This window comes from Ochotona princeps, chromosome 11 (assembly GCF_030435755.1).
Source record: "Ochotona princeps isolate mOchPri1 chromosome 11, mOchPri1.hap1, whole genome shotgun sequence".
NCBI lineage: Eukaryota > Metazoa > Chordata > Mammalia > Lagomorpha > Ochotonidae > Ochotona > Ochotona princeps.
In genome coordinates, this window is record NC_080842.1 from 64,583,796 (window position 1) to 64,603,797 (window position 20,002).

The 20,002-nt window shown below is 40.0% G+C and overlaps 2 protein-coding genes across 5 annotated transcripts in view; one reads left to right on the plus strand and one right to left on the minus strand.

Annotated features, from left to right (window-relative positions):
• Positions 1-9,564, minus strand: part of NCAPG (non-SMC condensin I complex subunit G) — a 31,142-nt gene extending 21,578 nt beyond the window's left edge. Inside the window, exons 1-7 of the mRNA XM_004579191.3 lie at positions 9,358-9,564; positions 8,692-8,895; positions 7,970-8,198; positions 4,384-4,529; positions 3,814-3,898; positions 2,415-2,607; positions 1,791-1,940 (exon numbers count right to left, since the gene is read on the minus strand). Coding sequence (XP_004579248.3) covers positions 1,791-1,940; positions 2,415-2,607; positions 3,814-3,898; positions 4,384-4,529; positions 7,970-8,198; positions 8,692-8,895; positions 9,358-9,468 — 1,118 coding nt within the window. The 5' untranslated portion in view covers positions 9,469-9,564. The remainder of the gene's footprint in view (positions 1-1,790; positions 1,941-2,414; positions 2,608-3,813; positions 3,899-4,383; positions 4,530-7,969; positions 8,199-8,691; positions 8,896-9,357) is intronic.
• Positions 9,565-9,654: 90 nt separating this feature from the next.
• Positions 9,655-19,646, plus strand: DCAF16 (DDB1 and CUL4 associated factor 16). 4 transcript variants are annotated; one of them, XM_058670278.1, is made up of 2 exons: positions 9,655-9,768; positions 17,812-19,646. In XM_058670278.1, exon 2 carries the CDS (start codon positions 18,437-18,439, stop codon positions 19,085-19,087), a length of 651 nt encoding a protein of 216 aa, XP_058526261.1. In that variant the 5' UTR covers positions 9,655-9,768; positions 17,812-18,436; the 3' UTR covers positions 19,088-19,646. The 4 variants fall into 4 exon arrangements, with proteins under 4 accessions (XP_058526261.1, XP_058526262.1, XP_058526258.1 ...); XM_058670279.1 differs by having other exon boundaries at positions 9,661-9,768; positions 17,827-19,646; XM_058670275.1 differs by having other exon boundaries at positions 9,668-9,864.
• The last annotated feature ends 356 nt before the right edge of the window (positions 19,647-20,002 follow it).

Sequence of the window (20,002 nt, forward strand, 5' to 3'; positions counted from 1 at the left end):
GTTTTCTAATTTTACTCCTGCATCTTAGTAAACTAGAAAAACAGCACACAATGGCCTAAATACCTTGGCCCCAGCAACAAATGTGGGAAAAGCAGATGGAGTTTCAGGTTCCTGACTCAGCACTAACCCAGACCAGATGTTGTGAATATTCTCAGGGAATAGATCAGCAGATAAAACATCTCTCTCTTTTCCAAAATAAATAAAACTTTAAAAATCTATTAGAATCCATCAAAATATATATAAATTCATTTTGATAAAAACATATATATTAACCCAGCAATCCCACTTCTAGGAATTAACCCTAACAACCCAAATTTACATAAAAACATATAAAGAAATTTACAACTTTGTCTTTTATCAGTTGAAAAACTAAACACTCAAAATGACCATTAGCAGAGGAACAATTGTTTACTACTACTATGAAATCATACACTGGTACGACTGTAAAACATTTTATGTACCAATATGTAATGATGCCAGCTATCAGTAGTTTAAAGAACAAGAACAAAAAAGCAGTAAATCTGTTACATTTTAAAAAGTTTCTGTATGTGTTTTTTAAAATTTTTGTATAAGCAAAGAAGGAGACTTGAAATTTATTAATCTCCCCTCCTTGAAAATATGTACATACTCCAAATTCCTTGCTCATTCTAAGATGAAAATGAACTGGGGAAGCTGGAAATAAAGGGGAAAGTTCCTCACCTGATTTCATTCAGGTATATTTCTATCTTTGAATCTGATAATACATGTTTTACATCTATAATTTTTAAGTACATTTGTAGAAATTACAATAAATTCACATAAAAATGTGCATTTTGAAAAAAGTCAAATAGTGACTTTTTAATAATAAAATTGGTGATAAAACATATATCCTATGAGTTGGAAACCTATAACCCATGCAGCAAATTGGGTTTATTATTACCTATTACAATCCTCAGCAATTTTTACATTTTTAATGGCTATAAAAATTTTATAACATTATTACACACAAAAATTACATTAAATCTGAATTTAGTTTTCATAAAGTAAAAAAAAAACCATAAAGTTAAAAAAAATAAAATAAAACAGCCACACTCATTTATTTACAAACTGTGTTCAGCGATTTCGGCAATATCTCAGCATGCTGAGTCACTGATAAAAATGAAAAGAACTCATTCAACCTAAAATATTATCTGGCACTTAAAAAAACTTTGTCCATCACTTCAAGAATCACCACATTGGGGACTGCATTGTCTCACATTGGAGACTAAGCCTCTGCCTGCAATGTTGGCACCCCATATGGGTTCTAGCTCTAGACCAGGCTGCTCCGTTTCCAATCCAGCTCCCTGCTAATGAGCCTGGGAAAGCAGAGGAATACAGCCCACAGGAAAGTCCTGCTTTGGTCCCTGCATTCAGGTGGGAGCCTCAGAAGAAGCTCCTAGTTTCAAATTGGCCATTGCAGCTATTTGGGGAGTAAACCACCAGATGGAGAAGTCTTTCTCTCCAACTTCCTCTGAAACTGAGCCCTTCAAATAAATAATAACTTTTTAAAAAAAGTAATATATCATTATTAACCCTATGGAGTTAACATTCATATCACATCTCAATAATTTTGAGAAAATGATCCTAAATATACTTTGTGCTTTCAGTATACCAACCAATACAAGACACAGTTTAGAAAGACACAATGCACATACCCATTTATTCCTGTATGTTCAAAAAAAGGAAGTCTAAATCTATTTCTGACCAAACCTGACTTTAAGAAACATAAACACAGTAAAATAATACTACTACTACTACTAATAATAATCTACCTTAGTAAATATTCTGCATATACTGCAGGCTCTGGCAAAATCTGCTCCAAAAATTCTTCACCTTCATCTCCTTTTGATTTCAAATATTCACATAGCGCACGCCAATACAAAGCATTTTCAGGAGTTAAGGTTTCAACTGGAATCAGTTTCCTTCATTTAAAAGAAAAGAACAGAGTTTACATCCAGGTCAAATAATTAAACTGATTATAAAAGTAGGAATAGCAGATTTGATACATACATATAAATAAATAAATAAATACATATATCTATATATATACATACTGTTCTTTTAGTTATAAAATAGTTAATTTATACACATAAAAAATGAACCAAGAGCCTTAAAAAAAGAAGCAAGCATACTGTAGGGGATCTACATTTTCAGCTTATTTCATTGTACACTATTGTAGTTTCTCATGGCAAGTTAATACATAAATCACAGTAATAAAATAAAGCAGGGAAATACAGCTAGAGTAGATAGTCTCTGATAAAAGGGTTATTCTACCAGGAGGGAGAAAAAGCATCAGAATAAAAAAAAGTTAAAAAGATATGAAACTATAAGCACAAACTATTTCAATCATAGAAATTCATCAGTGTTATATTTCAAATAATGAATGCTTTATTTACCTGCCATCATTGTTTTTACAGACTGCAACCAGTTCATTGAGAGGAGTTACTGAAAATAAGGCACCAAGGACAGAGACTGCCACTTCGGATGAATTTTCCACATCCAGACGATGAAGCAATTCTAAGATATTTCCATCAGTGAAACGCAACCACCCTTGGAGAAGATGCTTCTTCACTGCCTGTTTGACTGCATCTGTGGAGTCATTTGAAAAACAGGTGAACAAGGCTCCCTCTAGCTTCTGCTTCCTATAATCTGTCTGCTTCCAAGAAAAATTAAGATTTATTAGAGCGATGTTAACATACATAAAGTTAATACTTATGACACAAATAGGTAGAGCTTAAGAGTACACTAAAGGGAGAAGGTATGATATGGCCAAAGTCACTGTGATGCTCACTTCAAATAAAAATGGCACTAAGTGCCAATCACTACCCCAGCCTACAAACAAGATGTGGCATTCCACGGCTGAATTACCCAATGGGGTGAAGTTGTGAGCCAGAACATATAATACCTGTCATTTTACTTGTTGCCTGACTTCATGTATTGCACATCATTATTTGCAATAATAAAACATACACCACTGAACAAACCTTACTCTTAGCTTTAATTTTTTTTTGAGAGACAGAAAAATAGAGTATTCCCATCCCCTGACTTACTCCCCAAATGTCTGCAACAGTCCCCATCTGAAGATAGAGCCAGAAATTCAATTGAAGTGGCAAAACACAATTATTTGAGCCATCATTGCTGTCTCAAAGAGTTTGCTCTAGCAGACAGATACAATCAGGAAAGAAAGCAAAAAATCACATTTAGGGACGCTGATATTAGATATTAACCACTAGGTTAAATACAGGCCCTTCAACTTCACTTTTAAGATCTTTCTAGTCATTAGTCCCCTGAGAATGCTTTCAAATTTAAGTTGCTTTTCTTGCTACAGAAAAAAGACATTCTGACTTTCTCAGGTGAGTTAAAAATTCTGAAAATACTGCTATAAGCATATTTTCTAGTTTAACAGGAAGGGTAGGAAAAAAAACTAAGAAAACTGTACTGTTCTAACTATACTAAATTCTTGTTTCTGAGACTCAGAACACATCTGGGTATAAACAGAAAATAGAACTTTTTAAGGGAAAGGGTGGACAATAAAAGATTCTGTCTCAATTCATGAGAACTACACAGACCAAGGTCTAGCTTTCTTCATCTGTAAAACACACAAAGGTTAACAGAAACAAATTACAGTAATTAGTACTAGGAAATATTTTATATGTAATAAACAAATGTGATGTTTCACTAAGTTTATGGAAAGGATCGACTTACTCAATCTTATTTATAACAATTGTTTCCTAATCCTTATTAAGCCTGACCTCAAAATTTACTGAAGTTTTCTATATAAAATGTGTCTCTTACCTGATCTGTCATTAAGACCTTGTTGAAGAAGCATGACTCTCTGAGCAATGGACATAGCTCTCATATGAACCTTTTCCGCTAAAACCTTGAAAACACGTGGCTGTTATTAAACTCAACACAAATCATACATTTCATAGCTAGTAATACCACCTTCATCTTAGATTACCCAGAATCTCAAAACAATTACTGTATGGTAATATATTTAATATGTAAGTTTCTACCTAAATGACCTATTTATTCCATAAAAACATTTCTTTTTTATTTATTTGAAAGGCAGAGTGAGAGCGATTTTGTCCACCGGCTCATTCTTCAAGGATGGAACTAATCTGGGTCTTCCCACGAGTAGCAGGGACGCAGCACCCACACGTGCCTGAGCAGGAGCAGAGCCACGGTTTGCACCCAGGCACCCTGATATACAACATGCAGTATCACACTGCTCTGCTAGATGCCCAACCCATATACAACTCTAACTGGAGAAATCATTATTGTGTGTTAAGTACATTTCAAAAGTACTTCAAGAAAATGACTTTTTCAAGAATATACTTACAAAAAAATCTCAGATATATTTACCTGATAAGCCAGCTTTCTGACAGCTTCTTTCACATCCTTGGTACGTCCCACAATTTTTGGCAAAGTCTTCGCTGATGGTGCAATACATGACAACACTGCTCGCCTCACTTCTGGGTTTGAATCATTTTCAATCAAAGTAGTATATGCTAAAAATAAAACAATACACCTTAGTATTACAGAAATTATTTAACAGTCACAAAATAACGCACATTTTGATATTTTTAAAATGTCTGTAAGACGATAAAAATGACTTTTTTTATTCTTACATTTAATTTTAGTAAAAAAAAATATTTTTTCCATTAACCTCTCTTCTAAGAACAGAACTGGAAAATTTATTCAATGGATTAAGCAAGAAAGCAAAAAACTGAAAGTAAATAGCCCTAAAAAGCCATCGGAGAGCTATCTGACTTTTTCTAATCTTCAATATCTAGGAAAAAGTTTAGCACAGCAGCCATTATGTTAAACTGGTAAGTAAAAGCTAAAAGTATAAATTACAGAGCAGAGATTAGGCTTTAAAATTTTTGTTAAAAGATACCCCAAACTGAATCACTAGAAGCAAAATGAAATCTAAGTCAGATAAGAATATCTTCAGAATATAAAGACTTCTAATAAGTTTTTTTTTAAACTAACTAAAGTTAAAAGCCCAACAGGAAAATGCGTAAAACACAACAGACACTGCCGAAAACTCCTGCCATGAAACAACAAATAATATTTCATCCAAGAATGAACTACATACAAGAGAGCAGTTTCAAGATTAAAAAGGGGCTCCAAACCACCTCTCCCTAATGATACTGTAGCCCTCCTACAGAGACCTGTGTATTTGTGGTGATGTTGGCTTAAGGTTACTGTGCTATTTTAGTCACACAATACTGTTCTTAAAGTGATAGAAAACAGCATGTAGTTAGGTACAGTACATAAAACTGTAATAATAACAAATGATTGTTACTGGTTTATATATTTACTTTTATTGTTTGGGTAGACTTTATACTTCATAAAGATTAGGGCCCAACAGCCTACCACTTAGGACAGTGCTGAGGGCAGCCACATCGCATCAGAACGTGTAGCCATCTGTCCTGGCTCTGCCTGCTTCCTGCTAGGACACCCCCTGGAAGCAGGTGATCGTTGAAGTCCCTGTTCGCTGCCAGCCACCCAGGAGACATGGGTTCCTGATCACTCCCTCTCAGCTTTAGCTATAATGGGCATTCAGGCTATGAAAGGACAAGAGCTCCCTCTCTCAAATAAAACAAATTTTAAGTTTATTGTGCATTAGTATGCCATGGTATTCAGCAGCAGTTTCATAATCTCATCTCTTCATCAACAGGCCTTACTGATGACTTTACACCATGTATGTCTGAATAAGTAATTTGGATTTTCATGCAATGAAACTGCCTAACAACCAATTTCTCACAATATATCCTGAATTGGCTACTAAATATATGAAATACAGTAAAAAAAATTAATGTATTGACTTGAATGGCTGCTTTGGTTACAACTTCACAATTTTACAATTATAATTACAATCAGTTTTGAGAGAAAAATATAATATGGTCAACATAAAATGATAAGCAAAAGTTAACATTTAGATATATGCGATTAAGCTGTATAATACATTTTTAAAAATGCTTCTTTTAGGAGCCGGCATCACAGTATAGTAGGTGAAGCCTCTACATGTGGTGCTACATCCCATATGGGCACCAGTTTGGGTCCAGGAGCCATATGTCCAGTCTAGCTCCATAGACTGAAATGAATGAATACGATAAAATAAGAATAAAAATAGGATTGAAAGCGATTGATACAGATAAAAAAAAAGTGGACCTAAGTAATTTTTAAAGATTTATTTATTTGTAATGGAAAGGCAAATTAGTCCAGAAGCAGGGAGCTAGAAAGGAAGTGGAGCAACCAGGACACGAACCAGCACCAGTGTGGGATCTCGGTGCAAGTAATGTGAGGATTTTGCCACTGAGCCATCGTGCCAGCCCACCCTAAAATATTACTATTATCTGGAATCATAAAAAAGTAACTCCAGCCATTAAGGCCAGTTCAGGGGTGAACCAACAGATGGCAGATATCTGTCTTTCCTTTTCTCAATCTGCCTTTCAAAAAAAAATGAATGAATCTTTAAAATAAGCATTGTTTAAAGTATATTAGTCCAATCAGTATGGGCACCAAGGACTACATCCCAACTGCCAAGGAGACCACGAGGAACTGGAGTGCCTTTGGAGGCCAAGAACTCTGAGGTCACCCACCCCTATCCGGATCTACCACATGGGATGGAAGAAACCCAAATCCTGCCTTGCAGGATCCAAGGTCATCGGAACAACAACCAGGAGCCCTAAGCAGTCCACAGAAACAGAACAGTAAACTTCCTTCTGGACTAAGGAGGGGAGCTTGCTCTGGTCCTTGCCTGGTTCCAACTTTGGGTCCCCACCCTCTCTCCTAATGACCATCAGGATCGCTCCAGACACCCCTCAAAACAAACAATCTAGAATAGATAGAAAACAACAAGGAAAACTTAGAATCAGACAGGAAGCAGTCAGCATGGATGCACTTATACCTCACCAGGCGGGACACAAAGATTAGTTACTCCTCACTGGGGTTTTGAAGATTTCTCTGTACACCCCTCCCAAAACTGTTCTGCACCTAAACTGTTGACACATGTCTTGTTAGAGTTATAGAGTTAGACTACCCGAAAAACAGCCAGGTTCAGCAAAATCATGCTTCAACGCTATAAACTGCTAAATACTAAAATGAAAATAGACACGAGACAGCTGAATAGTAATCTATAGCCATTTTAAGGTGTATAGAACCCGGTTGTATATAAACTAATAATTGAAATGTCAATGAAGAAGTCACAGGATGTGGCTCAGAACTTGCATTTTTTCTTTTCTTTTTTTTTTTTTTAACACATTGGTTACTCAATACCATGTCAATTAATTCCATAACGTTATAAATTGTTACTGATGTTATGTCGGGGCTTTTAATTGACTGGGATGATACTCTGCTGGCTCTACCTTCAGACCAGAGATGGTCTCCCCAAGAAGCCGTTGAACTTATCTGGACAATAAGATGCTGGACTTAATGCTTGGTAAATGCTTGCAATGAAAGAATCTCAACTGAACCTGAACTGTGGTAATGCAACAAGGTGGAGGAATCCACCATGGGGGGAGGGTTTGGGGAGGGGTGGGGAGAATCCCAGTGCCTATAAAACTGTGTCACATAATGCAATGTAATCAATAATAAAAAAAAAAAAGTATATTAGTCCAAAATGAAGGATAACAGTTCGTTTGGGGGAGAGGAGCATGGCCAGAGATGACGCAAGGCAGGCTTCAAGGCACTGACGACATTCTATTATTTTATAATGCATGAGTTCTTAATTTTAAATTTTACCTTTTATATCTTATTTTTAATTTCACATTAATGTCTACATTTTCCTATTTACAAATGGTATTTTAAATATATTTTATACTTTATTATTTAAATCATGTATTCATTATGCACATCTTCCAGACACATATACATACACATGTATTTCATAATAACAACATTCAATTACTAAAGCTGAAAACATTTCAGAAGCTAAACATACCATCAATCACTGGGCATTCGTCATCCTTGGGGTCCTGAAGTCGTGAGAGCGCCAAAACTGCCTGAATTCTCACGTTTGGAATCTTATCCTTTAATCTGACAAGCATGGTTTCATTAATTTTATCAAACAAACAATCATCAATCTGGGCATTTTCTGGCATATTCCCCAAAAGCTTGTTTATGAGCTGGCACACTCTAAACCTTACTGCATTGCTATTTGCTTCATGAGACTAAAACGGGAAAAAAAAAATATTAAGTCACAGATCACTCCTAAATAATACAGATAATTTGAACTTTCTGTCTTAAAATTTTAAAATTTACAACAGTAACTCATTCTTTGCAGAAACTGCTTATTGGTAATATGCTAGTAAATATGCTTTCTGAAAGACAGTCTCAAGCAGCCTGTAATATCTCCTACAAGAAAATACTGCTTTTGTTGGAACTCTAATTTCTAATATAAAAACCTCATTGAAAACAAACATGTGAAAAACGGTTTGAGAGGTCTTGGAAACCCAATGCGTAAGTGATTTTTTTAAAAAGTCATCTTTTAATCTTAATGAGTCATAACATTTCTTATAAAAGATACCCTGATGTTTTCTCAATCACCCGATTGATACGTTTCACTGTCTGCTTATTGCACGTTTGTATGTATTATATACTGCACATAAACCTCACGGCAAAACTTCCTACAACACTTTTCCAACGGGCTGGTTTCCAACATACCTCTAGTAGAAAAGTAAACAAATGCTTTAAAATGCCACCGTCCTCCTCTTCCTCATCATCTTCCACATCGGATTGGTGAAACGAAGTAACAAACTTTGCAGCAAAATCTATTATTCTCTCCACAGCTGGCTCGCGTTTATAGATTATCATGGCATATTTAAGGTACTGGATGAACTCCTTATGGAAAATTGTTTTATCGCTCATCTGCAGGAGGAAAGAAAGCTTTCAGGAAGCGCGCCTTCCTCCCAGCGCACAGCTCACTGCTGAAGGTAAGGCCCCTCGCGAACAGGACTTCTTCCGAGCTCGTCGGAGCGCCCCTGCTTCCTGACGCGACTTGCACACCCTCAGAGCCCTCGGGACGTCCAGCATTCCTCGGGCTTCGAGATCATGTCTCCCAAACCTCCACGGTCCCATTCCCGCGGCCCCGTGGGGAGTGGGTTCTGACAGCGGGATGCAAGGCGGGCGGAGGGCGCGGGGCCAGCTGAGGACGGGTCTGAGGACGGGGCTGGGGACGGGGCTGGGGACGGGGCTGGGGACGGGGCTGGGGACGGGGCTGGGGACCGGGGTGTCACGCTCCCGCAGGCGGAAGGGGTGGGGTGGGGGGCCCCCAAGCCCCGAGGACGGCGGGGAGGCCGCTCCGGGCGGCCGGCCCGGGTCCGCGCTCACCGTGCTGTAGGTGCGGCTCAACGCCACCACCAGCTTCGCCTGGTTCTGGTGTGGCTGCTGCGCCAGCTGGAAGGCCTCCTTGACCGGCAGCAACCTCTTTTCCGCGCCCATGATGAGGAGACGCCGCTGCGGACGACACCGAACGTTCCAGATCCTCTTCCACAACAACCCGGCGGAGGGGCGTGGCTACCCGCCAGAATGTTCAAATAACTCTCGCGGGAGGAGGAAATACCGCGAGACTTCCGGGCGCGCGCGCGGCACGGGAAGGGTCCCGCCTCACCTCACGTCCACTCCCCCCGCGCCCCACTCTCCAGGAACGCGCATGCGCGCGGGGTGTTTCCCGGTGGGAAGTGGCGTCTCTGAGGCTAGGGGGTAGTCGGCTCGGCCGGAAGTGGTCCCGTCAGGGAAGAGGTGGCGGAGCGGCCTGGCGGCTTTCGGGGACAGGGCTGGGGGCGCCGGGCCTGGCGGGGTGGCGCGTGCGGCCCTGAGGCGAAAGCCCCTCCACGGGTGAGAACAGGGAATTTGCTGAGGAGAACCGTCTGGGGTTCCGGGAGAGGAGGGGAGACGGGCGTCGGGAAGGGCTGGACGGTCGCAGGCTGCTCCGAGGGGAGACTCCCGGGTGAGCTGAGGGGGCGACGGATGAGACTGTCAGACAAAAGGGAGCCCTGTTCTTGGGTCGCAGGGCAAAACTACCCCCAAAACATGACAGCAGGAGGCAAGTCGGTGCCTCCCTAGACCTCACTGCTTGGGCCTGTTTTGACCTGTTGAAGAAACTGCCAACACTGGAGGAGCTCCGCCACGCTGTGTTTTTGTAAAAGAGGTTGCATCCGTAAAGGAAATTTAGGTTCGTGAACTCTGGAAGAGCACGCCTTCCAGACGCCTTTTCCGTTGTCTGCTAGACTTGGCCCGTGTTCGCCCTCTGCTCACTGGCGGCGGCAGCTTCCTCCGGGCCTCGGAAATGCCTGTTGTTCTGTGTAGCTCGGAGCTACTTTTATTTCCCCGTTTTGTTCTGTTTGACGTAGATTGGGCCGTTAGCCCAGCCATTTGTCCCCCTCCTGCAGAGCCGCTGCACCCTGGCCAGAACCTTCCAAAGGCACCTGTGCCCCTTGCGCCTTCCGAGGACCCTTCCCTCTCCAAAAGCAGCAGGGTTTTCAGATTTTGCTGCTAGCGCTCAGGAGCGTTTTATGTATTAAGGACATATAGATAAATTCATGGATGAGCATATGAGTTGGGTGTGTTTTAGCTATTGTATAGTTAACTCTTGGATAAGTAAGCGTATTTTGCATGGATTTTTCCAGTCAGTATTAGTTTTAAGGTTTGTTCATTCTGTGAACGATAGTAACTTCCCTCCCTTGAGAGTTATCATGTGGCAGAATCCTTTCAGTAACTTCCATAAAGAAACAGCAGTCAGGAGCCAGTGTTGTTGCAAAGCAGTTAAGCCACCTGCCTGCATCGCTGGCTGGAATCTGATATGGGCTGTGGTTTGAGACCCAGCTTTTCTCCTCTCTGTCCAGCTCTCTGCTGTTGTGCCTTGAAAGCAGAGGCAACTGGCCCAAGGGCTTGAGCCTCTGCATCCTGGCTGACACCTGGCACAGCCACCACTTTGTGGCTATTCGCTGAGTGAACCAGCAGCTGGAACCTTCTCCCACCCCGCCTCTCTTCCATTCTGCTTTTCCCTTTGTAACTCCTCTTTTCAAGAAAAAAAAGTTAAAAATGAATGTCAGTAATCTTTTTAAGCAAAACTGAGGTGCAGGCAGGTTGCTATTGTGTTTGGTTGTACATAACATTATTTGCTCACCCACTTTGCTACTTCTTCATATCCCCAGTTTTTGAAAATTTGTAGGAATTCAAATTTGAAGTCATGAATATGGTAACATTTGGGTTGCCCGTAATTTCGAAATTATTGAGATGTCTTCATTTCTGAAAAGACACGGTGCATATTTCAGGTTAATCAGAGCAAAACCATAGAAGCTTAAAAATGCAGGGACTACAGTGGTAACCCTCATGGTCTTACGTGCACTGAAATGTAGACAGCCAGGAAGCCGTGGTGAAACAGAAACCTAGAAAGAGTATTCATGTCTAAGTACATATATCCAGACTGCCGTCTCCACAGGTAATAGGAATTCTTTATCTAAGTGTCAGAGAGAGAAGTCAAGATTGAGGTCACATCGCTGGTTCACTTCCCAGGGGCCCATGATGCCCAAGGGTGACCTGAGGCTGGGAGCACAGTCCTCGCATGTGTCGGCACAGGAGCCCAGCGGCTCAGTCCCTCGGCTTTCCAGGGTCTGTGTTAGCTTTGGAGCTGAAGTCAAGAACTGGAGTTGGGAATTGAAGTCAAGTTTGGGAAGTACTCATCTGAACCACAAAGTTAAGTGCCTACTCCCAGTAATATGAGTGACTAGTAGGGTAAGTTACATTCTTGTTTATCTTACCGAGCCTAAGAAATTGGATATTATTTTAGCCCATTCCAGGGACTACTTAGGCTAGTGGCTATTACATTGCAGCATAGAACTGTTCTGTCATTTGCTCTTAATGTAAGGGCAATCAGGAAACTAAAAATTAGAACAAATTAATATTCAGTGACAATTGTCTTATTTTGATGCACTTAATTTCGCAGGTTTGGGTGCCTGCCACCTTTGTTACTTTGTTTGCAGACTCTTTCATATTCCTTTACTGTATTTTGTTTGACTACCTCATCCACCAGTGAGTTTATACTGTTCTGTCAGTTACTGGCCACTAGAGGTCAGTCCCACCACATTTGACTTAAGTTTTCAGTTTTGATTTTTAAAACTTGGTATCTGGAAATTTAAGGTATAATAATGATAGACTTGATGTTATATCTGTGAGATTTACATGAGTCTTCAAATGGACTTTGTCTAACAGCTGTTTAAAAACTAGAGTGAACCTTTTAAAAATGTTCAGAGTAGCATACTAACTGAAATATCAGTTATTCTTATAGGTGTAATCTGGTTGAAAAGGAAACAACTAGAAAATAAGTGGATAGAGTAAAAATATAGACAGAATAATTAAAAGTGAAAGCTTCTCATCAAAGTTAATAACACTTTTGTACTCTGTTTCTACTTGAAAGATGAAGTTAAATTCAAACATTAGGGGAAATATACGGAAATTGCTCAAAAACCTAAAATAAAACTGCCAATCCACTACTAGATTTATAGTTATCAGATGTCTGTACTCCTATGTTTATTGCAGCACAATTCGCAATTGTCAAGATATGAAAACAACCTGAGTGTCCACCCACTGATAATTGGATACGGAAGTCTAATGGAGTGCCATTTAGCCATTAAGAAGCTATGAAACCTGGTCATTCCCAGCAGCATGTATGGGACTGTGGAGTCTCAAAAAATAGTAATAATAAGTAAAAACAACCCCCCAAAAAGCGATATCATAGAAGCGAAAATGATAATGGTGCTTACCAGAGACTAGATAGGGAGGCAGGGAGAAAGAGTAGTGGAAAGGTTAAGTAACAAAAACTAAGTTATAGCTACATAGAAGTACTAAGTTTTACAGGATCTACTAAGTAATGTTAACACATTGTATATTTTGCTATTTTAGAAAGCTAGAAGATGGAATTTTGGATGTTTCACAATAAGGAAATGTTGAATATTTGAAGATAGAGCCAATACTTATTCTATTAGACGTTGCTGTTATTTGGCAATGTACATATGTGGCAAACATCAAATGGTACTTCACAAATATGTTTAATTTTTATGTGGTAAAAACATTTGTTAGCAATTTTCAAGAATACAGAATACCACTAAATGGACACAAACCATTTCAAAATTTTTTGGTTTTTCTTAGGGATATGTTAACCTTGACTGACAAAAACTGAGAAGATTCTAGAGTATATATTATTTTTGTCTAAATGAAGATTAAAATGGGGAGTGACATAGTGATACAGTAGGTTAAGCCATTGCCTGCCATGCTAGTGTTCTGTATGGGTAGCAGTTTAAGTCCCTGATGCTCTCCTTCAATCCACCCTGTCCGTGTGCCCGGGAAAGCAGCAGAGGATGGGCCTTTGCTATCCACATGGTAGACCTGAATGGAATTCAGGGTCCTGGCTTTGTCCTGGCACAGTCCCAGCTGTTAACGGCAGTTTGCGGCAAGAACTAGCAGATGGAAGATCTCTGTTTCTGTACATCTCTCCCCCTCTGTAACTCTGCCTTCCAAATAAATAAGATAAATGTTTTTAAAAACATTAAAAAGAATGAAGGTTAGAGTTTTCGTTCGGCTTACATTGATTTAACAATCTGCATTGTTTATAGACAAGTGTGTAAAAAAATGACTTAAGTGGAATTCTAATTGGGTTCTACCACATTTGACATTCATTCATTTCTCCAGTGATAGAAACATAGAATGTTTCTAAGAACTCCTTATCCCCAGGGACATTTCAGAGGTTACCCTCATACATGTTCATGTCACACAGAATTTCTTTCCTCCATGCATCCAGGCTAGGTTGCTGGCTCATGAGTTCATGAAATGCACAAATCACCAGTTTGGCTAAGTAGTATGTTCAGATTGCTCTTCAGAATGATGACTCTAGTATCTAATTCCACTTCACCCACAGTGCCAGTTCCTGAAGAGAGCACGTGGACAGTTATCAGTATCCAGCTTTGTAGTTTGATAGCATAACAGAATCACACTGTTACTGCCTCTGCATTTTCTCTTCTGCAACTTGAGGATGTTTGTCCTTTGCCCATCTACGAAAAAAAAGTGATTGCTAGTAGTTCACTTTCGTTTGATATTATATAGATGCTTTAAATGTAAAGGTCTAAAGTTTTGATCACTTTAATGTATGAAATTAATAATAGGTTAATAAGGGAATAATAAATAAACACAGGAATCACACACAGTTTGAAACTTGGGGGAAGCACAAGACAGTAGGAGCCCATGGAGAAGGAGCTGAGATGGGAGCCTAGGCTTCTGGTGGCTGCAGAGGGATGGAGCACAGGCTCGGGGAAGTTGACAGGAGGACGGAGTCCACCAGGTTTGTCTTGCTGTGCAAATCCTGTCACAAGGCAACCACTGTCAAGACTAGTGTCAAACCCATAATCCCTTTCTTAGGCAGAAAGGGAAATATCAGATGGAAAATCCTGCTCTTGTAAATCAATTCATCAATAAATTTCTTTTTACATAAGCACAGCTTTTTAGAGCTATTCTGTATCTTCAGAGGTCTGAAAACCCAACTCTAAATATGCCAAAAAAATGTTTGAGTTGTGATATTTTAGAGAGATGTTTGGGTTGGGGTATCTTTAGTTCAACAAAAAATTATCAATTTTGAACTTTGATGGTATTGAATTTACATGTGTGTGTGTGTGTGTGTGTGTGTGTGGTTTCCCCTTTTTTTAATTTAATAAGTCTTTCTCTGATCTCAAGTCAGATATTCTCCTGTATCATATTCAGTCAACTTTATAGTCTTATTGTTCCCATTTAGATCTTTATCTCAGTATGAACCCTTCTTTATAAGAAGCCTTGTGAAAGTGTAGTTTTGTCTTCACATAATGAACCAGTTGTACCTACATTATCTCTAAATGCATCCATTTTCCATTGGCTTATGTCCCACCTTTATTTCATCTACCATTTTTTCAAATAGTAGATGCCTCTCTGAACTGTGTGCTATTGTGGACTATTTGGTTGAAGCTAGAAGCTTAGAACTCCGTTGGCAGATGCCCAGGTGCTTTGGCCATCATCCACTGCCTTCCCAGGCATATTAGCAGGAAGCAGGGTTGAAAAGGGAGCAGCTCAGATTCGAGAGCCACTCCAGTGTAAGATGCTAGCCTTGCAAGCGGAAGCTTAACCTGGTGGGTGACATCAGCATCTATACTCATTGGTTCTTAATTCCTAAATAGATTTGATGTATTTATATTTCTGCTGTGAAGTGTAGCTATATATTGAGGAAAACAAAAGTACATACCATGTCAGATTATTAGGAGAATCTTAAATATTAACATTTGCTCAGTTCCTAGATTACTAACCAAAAAATAGCATGTACTGCACAAGTATCTGCATTATGATGAATGAAATTCGTAGGTTAATGTCAGATCCAGGAACCTTGTTGAGCTCTTTTATTAACTCCAATAGTTTATGTTTGTGTTTTTAACTAGATGAACATATCATCTGCACATTAATAGTTTTATTTCTTCCAGTTCTTTTTTTTGAAGATTTATTTTATTACAAAGTCAGATATGCAGAGAGGAGGAGAGACAGAGAGGAAGATCTTCCATTTGATGATTCACTCCCCAAGTGAGCGCAATGGCCAGTGCTGCGCCTATCCGAAGCTAGGAGCCAGGAACTTCCTCCTGGTCTCCCATGCAGGTGCAAGTTCCAAGGCTTTGGACCATCCTCAACTGCTTTCCCAAGCCACAAGCAGGGAGCTGGATGGGAAGTGGAGCTGCTGGGATTAGAACCGGTCCCCATATGGGATTCCCAGTGCGTTCAAGGCGAGGACTTTAGCAGCCAGGCCACCATGTGGGCCCTCTTCCAGTTCTTAAATCTGTCATTTTTTTGAGTAAGACTTTCAGTCCTCTTTCACTATCAGTCATCATACTCATCCTTACCTGATTTAACTTTTTAAAAAAATTTTAGGATAATTTTTATTTAAAGATTTATTTATTTATTTATTTATTCCATTGGAAAAGCAGTTATACAAAAAGGAGGAGACACAGACAGGAAGGTCTTCCATATGCTAATTCAGCCCCCAAGTGGCCGCAGCAGTCAAAGCTGAGCTGATCCAAAACCAGGAGCCAGGGGCCTCTTCCAGGTCTCTGACACAGATGCAGGGTCCCAAGACTTTGGAACATCCTTGACTTCTTCCCAGGCCACAATTAGGGAGCTGGATGGGAAGCAGGGCCAACAGGACACGAACCTGCGCCCATATGAGATCCTAGCTTGTGCAAGGCAAAAACTAGCCACTAGGCTACTGCACCAGGCCCACCTAATTTCACTTTTAAAAGGAAAATATCTGATTTCACTTAGGCTAATATTTGCATAAAACTTGGGGGGGATAACTTTTACCAAGATGTGAAGTACTCTTTCTAGTTTGCAAAGATTTTTTTTTTTTAAAGATGCAGTTATTTACTTGAGTTACAGAGTAAGAGACAGAGAGAGGTCTTCTATCTCCTGGCTCACTCCCCAAATAGCCACAAGGCTGGAACTAGGCTTGTCCAGAGCCAGGAGCTTCTTCCACCTTAGTACAGGCTTTGCTGCTTCCCAGGAACGTTAGCAGGGAACTGAGCCAAATGGAACAGCCGGGATTAGAACCAGTGCCCACATGGAATGCTAGCACCTCAGACAGTAGCTTCACTGGCTAAACCATAGCGCTGATCTGAATGTTTTGTTTTTTAAAGCCTAAAAAAGTATTGATCAGGAACTAAGGAGGGTTAAATATCCACAGTTGATAAAACTATCTTTTTTTTCTTTAGTTTTGATAATTTAATATTCTAAAGTTGAGCTGTTCTTGCTCTCCTGGGATAATCTGCTTCATTATAATCATCTTTGTTTTTGTTAGAATCCATTAATATTTAGAATTCTTCCAAGTGAGATATACGTCTGCTTGCCCAATTCATCTCTGGATTAAGAATTTTTTTTTTTTTTTACTTTCCTTGTAAAAGGAGTTGATTGGTTTCCTCGTTGTTTGTTTCTTTCAAACAGCTTATAGAAATGGTTCACATGACCACAAACTAGGGAGCCCAGCAGGAATGCTAGCACGTAGCAGCCCTACCATCTGGCAGGCCCCTAACCCAACAAGCCAGCACACCAGAAAGTTACAGAAAAGGAATTCCTTTTATAGCTCTTGGGAACTTGTGAGCATAAGCAGTCTACCTATATTTGCAGAAATAAATTTTGGGCTAAAACCGCACATTTAAAATACATTATCAGGTCCACATGGTGGCCTGGCTGCTAAAGTCCTCGCCTTGAACGCACCAGGAATCCCATATGGGGACCGGTTCTAATCCCAGCAGTTCCACTTCCCATCCAGCTCCCTGCTTGTGGCTTGGGAAAGCAGTTGAGGATGGCCCAAAGCCTTGGAACTTGCACCTGCATGGGAGACCAGGAGGAAGTTCCTGGCTCCTAGCTTCGGATAGGCGCAGCACTGGCCATTGCGCTCACTTGGGGAGTGAATCATCAAATGGAAGATCTTCCTCTCTGTCTCTTCTCCTCTCTGCATATCCTCCTTTCCAATAAAAATAAAAAAAAATCTTAAAAAAAAAACACAAAACACATTGTCCCAGTTATATAAAAACAAATGATAAAAATGGCTCCGAAACTTTCCCTCCCAATTTTGTGAGTATTCCTTACAGGAAAATCGGTCTTCACTGAAGAGATAGGGGGAATCTTTGAAGGCTTCTGGGTCGCCATCCGTGCTTTTAGGTAGCATGCAGTTAGATGGACAGTTGTATTAGCCAGTGTTTTCAGGCTTTAATATCATATCTCTAGTCTTCTCATTCACAGGTTAAGGCCACCCTTCCAGATAGTCCAACCACTTAACTCATCCATTCCCAAGGATGTGTGCATCACCTTTGGAAAACATTGGACCTTTGCACACCAGATATCCTTGACAGCACATCTCATCACCCCCCTGCAACCAAGTTTCTTTATCAGCGGACAACCAAGGCAACTACCAAGCTTGTTTTTCACGACCAAGTGTGTAGACTGTCCCTGCCAACCAAAGCAGTACACAGAGCTTCTCTTCACATTACCACTGATCATTCAGATGGCACTAAGAAAATCAGCTTGTCTAAATGTGAGCCCTTCTCTTGTTGGGTAGCCAGGATTTGAAGGAGATAACTCTGGAATCTGTGTCACTGGTAAATGACTGGCGCTTTTATACACTAAACTGATCTTGAAGACTGAGATGTCTGGCTTTGTAAGTGAAGAATATACAACATAACCTTGAAGAACAACACAGTAGTGTGGACCAATGGCAGACTTGTGTGTTTAATGAACTGAGAGACAAATTACTCTTGGTGAAAAGATTTTCTGTCTGTTTTTTATTTGCCAGTGTTTGTGTTTGCTGGCTTAGGTTGTTGCCTTTCCTGGTTCCTTGCTCTGTTTTGCTATAATGGGTCCCAGAAATCCATCTCCTGACCCCTTATCAGAATCAGAAAGTGAGGAAGAAGAAAACTTTGGCTATTTAAATGAGAATTCTGGGGAAGAATGGGACTCCTCTGAAGAAGAGGACCCAGTAGTTCCCAACTTAACGCCTCTTGAGAGTCTTGCCTGGCAAGTTAAGTGCCTTTTAAAATATTCTACAACTTGGAAACCTTTAAATCCCAATTCCTGGTTGTATCACGCTAAACTCTTGGATCCCAGCACACCAGTCCATATACTTCGAGAGATAGGTCTAAGACTCTCTCATTGTTCCCATTGTGTCCCCAAACTGGAACCAATTCCTGAGTGGCCCCCTCTGGCCTCTTGTGGAGTGCCACCTTTTCAAAAGCCCCTTTCAAGTCCCAGCAGGCTCTCAAGAGATCATGCCACTCTCAATGGAGCACTGCAGTTTGCCACGAAACAGTTAAGCCGAACATTGAGTAGAGCTACTCCCATCCCTGAGTACCTAAAACAGATCCCTAACTCCTGTGTTTCTGGTTGTTGTTGTGGCTGGCTAACTAAAACAGTGAAAGAAACCACCCGTACTGAATCCATCAACACTACATACTCCTACACTGACTTCCAAAAGGCAGTCAACAAACTTTTAACAGCATCACTCTGAAGATCTACCATTGGATCATCTCTCTTTGATATAACTAAGAAAGAAGTGGGTGAGAATGTTAATCATTAGGCAGCCCACAGTTGAAAAGCTAATGTTTTCTCAACTGACCTATGCCATGCTCTAGCTTACCCAGGTACTGCTGTATATTGAATGTGCCCAAGGTCCTGTAACTCACCTATATAAAATATGCGTTGTGAGCATACTGTGACAGATCCTATGGATGAAATGAGAATTTTGATGGAGAATTACTCAGAAGAGATTTTATAAAAAATGACTATTCTTTATTGTCAATATTTACCTTCTCCCCAGTTTACTGTGTCTATGTGAATGGACTTTAAGTAGATACCTGATTTATTAACAAGTAGAAAAACAAACTTCTCTTTTTGTTAACCATCAGTCAGAACTGCCATTGTGGAGAGCAAGAAGTTAACTGCACCCAGCAAAATCTTTGGAAACATAGTCCTCTGCGAAACTGATTTCTAGGGAGGTAAATAGTGAGGCAAATGATGGGAATACAGATATCTCCTGGCTTTTCAGTAAGTATGCTTACATATACCATTTAAGGATTTCTATTTTTGACAGCGTACGCAGTTTCAAACCTAGATACACTACTCCAGTAGCGATTATGATACCTGCTATTGCAGTCATCATTCTGAATTATTGAGTCCCACTACGTCTTTTTTTTTTTTTTCAGTCTGCTATGTATTTAGCTAAGTGGCCTGAAAGATCATCCCTTGGAATTGAACAGAAACCTGTTCTGTAGGAAATGGTTCCTAAATCTTGGCTTGTAGATATTTATCAAGTATAAGTAAAGTACTTTGCCAAGGATGAATAGGAAAAGAGTAGGAGAACATTTATGCTTTTACTATTAGCCATTAATGGATTAAAATATTTTATCTGTAGAACATTTCCTGT

What these genes read in the sequence shown, in the direction of transcription:
- DCAF16 (XM_058670278.1), top strand. Translation starts at nt 18,437, where the DNA reads ATGGGTCCCAGAAATCCATCTCCTGACCCCTTATCAGAATCAGAAAGT.